The sequence below is a fragment of the Drosophila mauritiana genome, chromosome 2L (assembly GCF_004382145.1).
Source record: "Drosophila mauritiana strain mau12 chromosome 2L, ASM438214v1, whole genome shotgun sequence".
Taxonomy (NCBI): Eukaryota; Metazoa; Arthropoda; class Insecta; order Diptera; family Drosophilidae; genus Drosophila; species Drosophila mauritiana.
In genome coordinates this window covers 3,768,760-3,776,666 of record NC_046667.1, presented here as the reverse complement: position 1 = coordinate 3,776,666, position 7,907 = coordinate 3,768,760, and the positions used below count along the sequence as shown (strand labels likewise).

At 43.4% G+C, this 7,907-nt stretch overlaps 1 protein-coding gene across 1 annotated transcript; it reads right to left on the bottom strand.

The window, feature by feature from the left end:
• Positions 1 to 5,338: 5,338 nt before the first annotated feature.
• Positions 5,339 to 7,658, bottom strand: LOC117150344 (fork head domain transcription factor slp2). The gene has a single exon (XM_033317191.1). The coding sequence runs from the start codon at positions 7,323 to 7,325 to the stop codon at positions 5,970 to 5,972; it is 1,356 nt and encodes a 451-aa protein (XP_033173082.1). The 5' UTR covers positions 7,326 to 7,658; the 3' UTR covers positions 5,339 to 5,969.
• Between the last annotated feature and the right edge of the window lie 249 nt (positions 7,659 to 7,907).

Sequence of the window (7,907 nt, the reverse complement as noted above, 5' to 3'; positions counted from 1 at the left end):
ATCCAATTGCCACTCGCAGTTAAGCGTTTCGACATGGGCAGTCAACAGCGAAAACAGCACGAACAGTGGTTCAAGACCTAAATATAAACTAAAAGGCTAGTAATGAATTAGATACAAATTTGAAGATGTATCGATCGGCATTGGTTTTAAATATTCTAACTATTTTAAATAATGTAAAACCTTTGTATCTTTCCATAGTAATAATACGAAGTTGCCTCTTTTAATCGTATTATTTCATTCAAGACTTTATTAAATTTAAAAATAAACTAGATTATAAGATGTTTTTCCCGCTTTGCAGCACTGTTCCACGCCTTGAGGTCTTGTGCTGTTCAACACAAAAGCCCACAAGCAAGCAAGTTGAGCGGAACTCGAATTTAGTATCGAATTACGAAAATATTTTGCTAACAACAATTAGTTAACTCTGTCGTTAATTAACACGTCTGCAGTTTGGAATCTGTGTTGACAGCTCGGAGACAAAACGAGAGAAATGTGCGCATATCTGAAAGATAGTTGATCAGCTACTGCAGCTACTGTATCTGAGTTCTCTCGCACACGAAATTCGTTTTGCGCGGCCAACAAACAGTTGAATGTCTTGCAACTATTTAATTAAATCAATAGGGTCAAGTGGTAAATATTTTGACCCGCGTCTGATTACTGAAGAAAGCCCCCGGGGGCAGACAAAAGATCGGAAGACCAGAGACCCCAGAGACCCGCATGCTCCATCCTATCCCATGCGATCTCATCTCATCTGATCTCAACTCATCCGATCGGATCGCATCGGATCTGGAGCTCCAGCCGAGAGATCTCGGGGCCTCAATGATGATAGTCTTCTTGCAGGCAAAACTTCTGCTGTCGTCTGCCGTGCCACAAATTCATTCGCTTAATTGAATGAATGGCGTTTTAAACGGGAAATTAAGCGCATGACTTGGGATGACTCGACTTTGCCGGATAGCAGCGCACACATATTCTCCAGGAGTTCGGTCCGGGTTCGGGTTCAATTGTCAATTAAACGGAAGCAGCGTTTTCTCAACTTTGACTCGCCGTTTTCTTGGGAAGCTCTCGATGCGTTTCGCTTCTTATTTTCGATCCCGCTGATGTGAGCCACTTGTGTGGCACATTTGCCCAACAGCTAACAAGGTACTTGACAAGGTCGACTGTGGCGCGGATGGGGAGGGAGGGAGTAGGGGAGGGAGGAGTCACCCCCAACGAAAGGCCAGAGTTCAGCTGCCGTGACCAAAAAAAGGTACAAGGATGCATTCGTTTAAGGGGTTAAATAGGACTATAAAATACCCATTAGTTTTTGGTTGTGTAGCTTGAAGTTTTTAATAATGCTTTAAATGAGTAGTGGGTCTAAAAATTTATTTATCTTTGAGGACAAATAATAATTGATACATGCTGCAACTAGTTATCAACTTACTGCAAATGTTGTTTCATCTGAGTAAGCCAAAGTTCCCACAGTGCGCACATACCCCATGCCTAACCCAAATCGCGGCAATGAGTAGCAAAAACAAAGTCAACAAGGCAACGCCGTTCGACCTGGATGTGAAAAGCAAACGGCATTTGGCTGGGACGGCGTTGTGCCACTGAATTTGCGGCTGCGACTGTGGCAGACACTTAACTTCAATTGAAATCAGTCAATTGGAATCAATGAGTCCATTTCGTCTGTTTCCCAACACCGTAAAATGCACGGAGCCAGCGTATTGAAACAAACGTTTTTGTTTCACACACACGGCACAAAGGGAGAAGATATAGAAATAGGTTGGCAGGAGGAATCGAAATCGGAATCGGAAACCAGAGTCGAGTTAATGCGCCTTTTTAAGTGCTCAAGTGTTTTGGCTGGCGAATTGCACCGAAAGCTTTCCCAGGAAATTAGGGACTCGGAAAAAGGATATGGGATTGTGGATATACTTGGGCAGCTGCAAGTGCCTCCCGTTCCGAAAAGTCACTTCCTTGCACAACCACAATTGTTTTGCCTATGAAAATATTATCCTTACTTGTTTTTGTTCTCCTCGTATTACCCAAGGACTTATTGGCCAACTTATGGCCAGCTGCCCAGATTAACGTAAAAGACCATTGAAAATGCGAGGTGTAGGCTTTCAGATACCTTGACCTTTTCTGCTGCAGATGTCCTAGATAAATGTTGGGAAACATTGAGCAACTGCCTCAGATACTGGTTGCAATTTTTTGGCCTAATCCTCGAGGAGTGAGTTATCCTTCGAATGGAAGAGGCTATTCAGTCAGTGATATTTTGCGGGTAAAATTGCTGTGGTTGCAAAAAGCAGATTATCAAGCGATCCAATTGTTGTCTAATATGTCTGCCCTTCAATAGAAAAGTAGATCATAAGATCTACAAGATCTTCAAGTGTTGGGTTAAATTCCTGCAATGAATAGATGGCATTACATGTTACATCTGGGTTAATAACGCTGAAGTGGCTATTATGGTACTATGCGATTCCAAGGGTAAAATTCAATAGAGAAATAAACAAAAGCTACTTTTTAAAATATTATCATTATATACATATATTGAATAAGAAAATATTATGTCACATTATTATTATATTATTTTTTTTATATTTAATCCCATAACTCGGTCTGAATTTATTGAATATCATCATACCATTTACGACCTGTAATTAATATAATGAGGTATTTTTTTCACCCACTTCACAACTTAAATGCACAAAATGGAGGAGTATTAATGCCATTCCAATTTCCAGACTGAGCTTAAACATCAAGTCACGCCCTCAAAGCGACCACACCCCCAAAAAAAACTCAACTTAACATCATGAGCATGGAAAAAATGTACAACAAAAAATACGAAGTGCAGAAAATGCCAAGATAAAACCACATAAAAAGCGGCAGCCGCCAAAGTCATGAATTACAATGCTTAAAATCGCTCATTAGGAACTAAAATTTGTAAACTTAAGGCGATAAAGATCTGCTCGAAAGCAGCGACAGTCAGACATGGCTAACGCGAACAATGCCGATGGTAAAAATAGAGGCGGGCGAAGAAAGAGCGTGTGGAAATAATTTGGTTACAATTAAATAACAAAAGAATTTGTTTGGCAACTCTTGTGCGCTTTTTGGCCAACAACGTATGCCCCATTATGGCCAACACCTGGCGGCATTACAAAGTACTGTACTCCCCCCCTATAAAGCCATTTCCAATGCCATTGTCCAATTGTTAGGGCTCAGCTTCAGCTGTCCCGCTCCAGATTAAGCTGCGACTATAATTAAGAGCGGAACGGGTCAGCAAAGGAGTGGAAAACGGGAGGGAATGGGCAACTGTTTACCATAACAATGAGCTGGCTGCAGGGAAAACACCTTTGAGTACACTGGGAAAAATGGGTGAAAGCATGCGCGGGAAAAAGGAATTAATATATATACAAAAATTATATACACTCTAGCCTTAACTTTGTGCTATTAAATGTAGTAGTCATATTTTATAATAATTTTCAATTGGAATCAGCACTACTTTTTCTTGCTGTGCATTTGCAGTGAAGAAAAACTTTTGTCGCTGCCTTGGTCAGGTGTTAATGCCTGTGTTTATGGCCCAGGTGAATAGAGCCGACTCCAATATATGAGGTGTGCAATTATCGTCATTAGTCCCCCAGTGCTCGCCTCCTTTGATCCAGCATTGTTCCTCTGACGTTTGCCGCTTTAGTTGCGGCTTGTTGTGTATCGATGTTGCATGCTATAATTTTGAAAATAATAAAATGATTTCTTCATGCCAGTCACACACACACATCATAATCAACATTCATGCCGCAGAGCCCAACGCCATCGCCTTCGTCATTATGCTGATGATCATCGGTCGCGCCTCATCCAATTATTACAGTTTAGCCATGCCACAAGTCAAACAAAAGATCCCAGGCCTGTCACGGTTCCGTCAGATGTTCTCTTCCTCTTGCCGCTTTTTAAAAGTTACCCAAAATTTTGGGGTTGAGTGGGTAGCTCGCGGTGGTTGCCCGAGGACCCGAGGTGTTAATAAGTGGGTTGCCAACGGACCTTTTCTCTAACAAGGGATTAAAATAAAAGTATGGCAGACTTTTCTAATATATCTAAAAGCGCAGAAACTCTGACTGAGTTGCAGCCTCTATACATTGCAACACTCCTACTCGTCTCTAATGGGCTAATCAAGAGTATTACAAAACCCACAACAAACTGGCGCCACATTCAATCTAAATCAGAGTTAGCGCGATTCTCGGCGCACTTAGCGACATAAAGTTTCTTGAACTTAGGCCTCAGACACACAAACCCAAGTTAATTGAGTCAACCGCCTGTGACATCATGTGAATGTGAGCGAGAATCGGCTGAATATATATGTATATATGTGGGGATAATTCGCTCAAGATGTTTATACAGACAATAATCCGTCGCGCAAGGCGAATAAATTGAAAGAAATGGGGAAATTCTAGAGGCCTCCTGCGAATGAGAGATTTACGTGGAAAAGAGACAAACAAATAAATTTACTTTGATTGAATAATGGTCGCATAATTGGCAACTTGAATGGAATTGAGTAGCAGGCAAAACGCAATTGAAAACTGTAACAACAAATGCAGTTGGCAGGAATACGAGTACGAGTATATTAACTAAGTGAATTGGATAATCTCATTCGCATTCGCATTCCCAATCCCATTCACTCAACAACTGATGTCTAAGATTTTCGCCTCAATTGAAATGTGCAACTGAGAAATGTCAGCCGCCAATTGTCGTCTAGATGGATGCGAATATCACGCATACGCCCCGTAATCTGCAGTTGCACAACCGCAGTTTGTTAACCCCCAGTCCTAAGCGATGAATCACCACCACCTTGAGATCATGGGAGTGAGCAAGTGAATCGGCACCAAAGATCGAACTGCAGTCAAGGTGCGCCAGACAGCGACTAAGAAAAATGAGTGGTTATTAACGGCCAGCCAAAGAACGTGCTTTTAATTTCATCTAATAAATACAAGTGGGCTTTCTAGCCTCGAATGGCGCCATAATCTTAAAATGTGTACTAAACGAATTTGTTTATTCTTCCATCGAATTCCTTTCAATTATACTATATTTTAAAGGCATTTAGTCATCTATTAATTTGCTGACGTCTGTGCGGCTGCCTTCCAAATTTGATGTTATATGCTACTTTTACAACGAACCCATAGAAATTCTTATACATCTACCATAAATTTATGATTGTGCCACTCGGTTATTAAGGACTTCCTGTTGTCGGATTGCCGACAAGTTTGTCGCGACAACAGATTCATTTAGCGGTGGCTGCAGTTCAATTTAACACCCGCCGACACAAACAATTCCCAAGCCCCCCGCAGATCTCATTAGTTTTTGCCTTTTTGTTTTTGAATTTTTATTTCAGTATAATTTTAATTGGTTTCTGTTTTCATCGCTCCGTTCGGTGTCTAAATATACAATAATATATAAATTAAATGGTGCTTAGTTCTTTGCTGCAGCGCTTAAGTATCGTTAATCATATTACATATATCGCGGATATGTGACAACAAGTTACCAACTCTGAAACACTCGCTGGGAAAAGCCTTTGCAAAGTTATTTGAAATCTGGTTTTCAAGGGGATTTTTATAAGATTATCAAGGTGTTATATATCAATATTGGACGGGGTTATATGATTATAAGATTATAACATAACAAATTGTTATTTAAAGTTAGTTGTATAAATAGAAAGTTTCATTATAAATTATATGCTCATTTAGACGAAAGAGTAGGGATGGCATTTTCTTATTTTAATGGCCGCAAAATTTTAACAAACTCTGCAAAGGCTTTTATTAAATCCGGTCAACCGAATATGCTGTTAGTTTAAGTTCTTTCTTTAGTTTTCGTATATTTAACCCAGTTCTCAACTATTTACAAGCGTCTAGCGCCTCAGTCGCGGCTATATCTATGTACAGTGAATACTTATGAGCTACATATGCTGCTCCTCAAGCCAATGAATCCTCCGATTCTTCTCGCCAGAATCTTCAGCTATTGCGGGAGACTACGGTGACGGGTTTGATGAGGGGCTGTGGCGAGGGTCCCGGGGAATCGCCGCCGGGCGAAAGGGGCGCCTGACCCACCGCCAGGTGTGGGTGGTGATGGGTGGGCGGTGGTTGGGACGCCGCCGATGCTGCCGCCACCGAGAGTTGCCTTTGATGAGCCGCCAGAGCGGCGGCTGCCGCATGTTGATGCAACAGCTGTTGGTACTGCAATCGCTGGTAGAGTTCACTGCTCGTGGGTGGTGCAACGAAGGGCGGAGGTGGCGGTCCTGGCGGTCCTTGAGGTCCCGGTGGTCCGGGTAGTCCCGGCAAGCCCGGTGGCAAGCCCGGATGTCCTGGCCCGCCTTTCGGGGCAAAGGGATTGTAACGCTGATACATGCTGGCCAGCAAGCTGGGCGCCGTCGGGGGATAGGTAAGAAATTGGCCAAACTGCGGATAGGCAGCCAGTCCCGGGAACATGGGTCCTATCAGGGATCTCTTGAAGGCGGCCAGTCGGGAGCGAGAGGCGGCTGTGGTTCTTCTCCTCAACTTCCCCGTTGATCCGCCAATGAATACGTCTTCCGCCGAGGGATCCAACATCCAGTAGTTGCCCTTGCCAGGATCATCATAATGCCTTGGCACCTTGACGAAGCACTTATTCAGGCTCAAGTTGTGTCTTATGGAGTTCTGCCAGCCCTGTTTGTTGTCCCGGTAGTATGGATGATTGGTCATTATGTACTCGTAGATGCCATTCAGGGTTAGACGCTTCTCGGAACTCTGACGAATGGCCATCATGATCAGGGCATTGTAGCTGTAAGGCGGCTTTTCGTTGCCTTTCTTATCCTTCACCGGCTTGCCATCGTTCGATTTATTTTCCGCATCCCCATCGGTTGTCTCCCCATCACATTCGATGTCTTCCTCCACGAACTCCTCGTCGACTTCATCCGGATCGCTTTCGTTGGGATTCGCAACGGGAGCCGGTGACATGGAGGTCACATCGAGATCCGATTCGGGATCGCTTTCCGCCTCATGATCCTCCGGCGATCCCCAGTTCGTGGGATTCAGATTGTTATTATTATGGTTGGGCGGAAATTTCGCTGGGGCCTTCTTCTCCACATCCTCTTCCTCATCCTCGTCGTGATGCTCCACAGTCTCGGGTAGAATGGAATTAATGGAAAAGCTGGACTTCAAATGGGGTGTCCTGGCCATTTTCATTAGATTGGTGAGATTCAGCCCGACGGGATGGGGACTTTGGAGCGCGGAATGGTGGGTGGTGGGCGGCAGTGGGTGGTGGTGGTGCTGAAAGTGGTGACTGTGAGCGCTAATCTCGCTGGACGGCAGACCTTCCTCGATCTTCACCATGATTCTTAGGTCAGATGGTTTAATAACTCCACATTGCCTTGGAAGTTCGCTTAATTAGTTTTGATTTTAGCTTGATTTAGCAATGTGCTTTCATAAAATTCTTTATTCTTTATACAGCCAAAACCTTAAGTTCATTTTTTTAAAAGGCTTTGCAAAAAGGCTTTATTTGATTAACTTCTAACTGATTTATTTGGCCGCTTCAAATTCACTAGCTATTCAAATTGGCTCATTCGTTCAGTTCTCTCGCTTTACGTTCAGTTTTACCGACGCTCGACGATAATACACAGCCCACAAAAATACACGATTTCACGTCCGTTGCTCAGGGGCTTTCAGTGTAGACTAAAAACGAGAATTCCCAATAATTCCCAATCGCAGTCGGTCCGGTTTTCTTTCTTCTTTTTCGAGCAGGCTCTTCAGCGGTGTTGTCGGGGGTGGTTCTCGCGCCGACCAATCAGCGCTGTGGAACGAATGAAAAGTCGTCTCCCTCTCACTCGGCGCACTCTCTCCCGCTCAGATTTATTTTCCCATTCGTTTTACTAATTGCCGCCGACATGAAACACGAAAAACGCCGACGCCACGCAC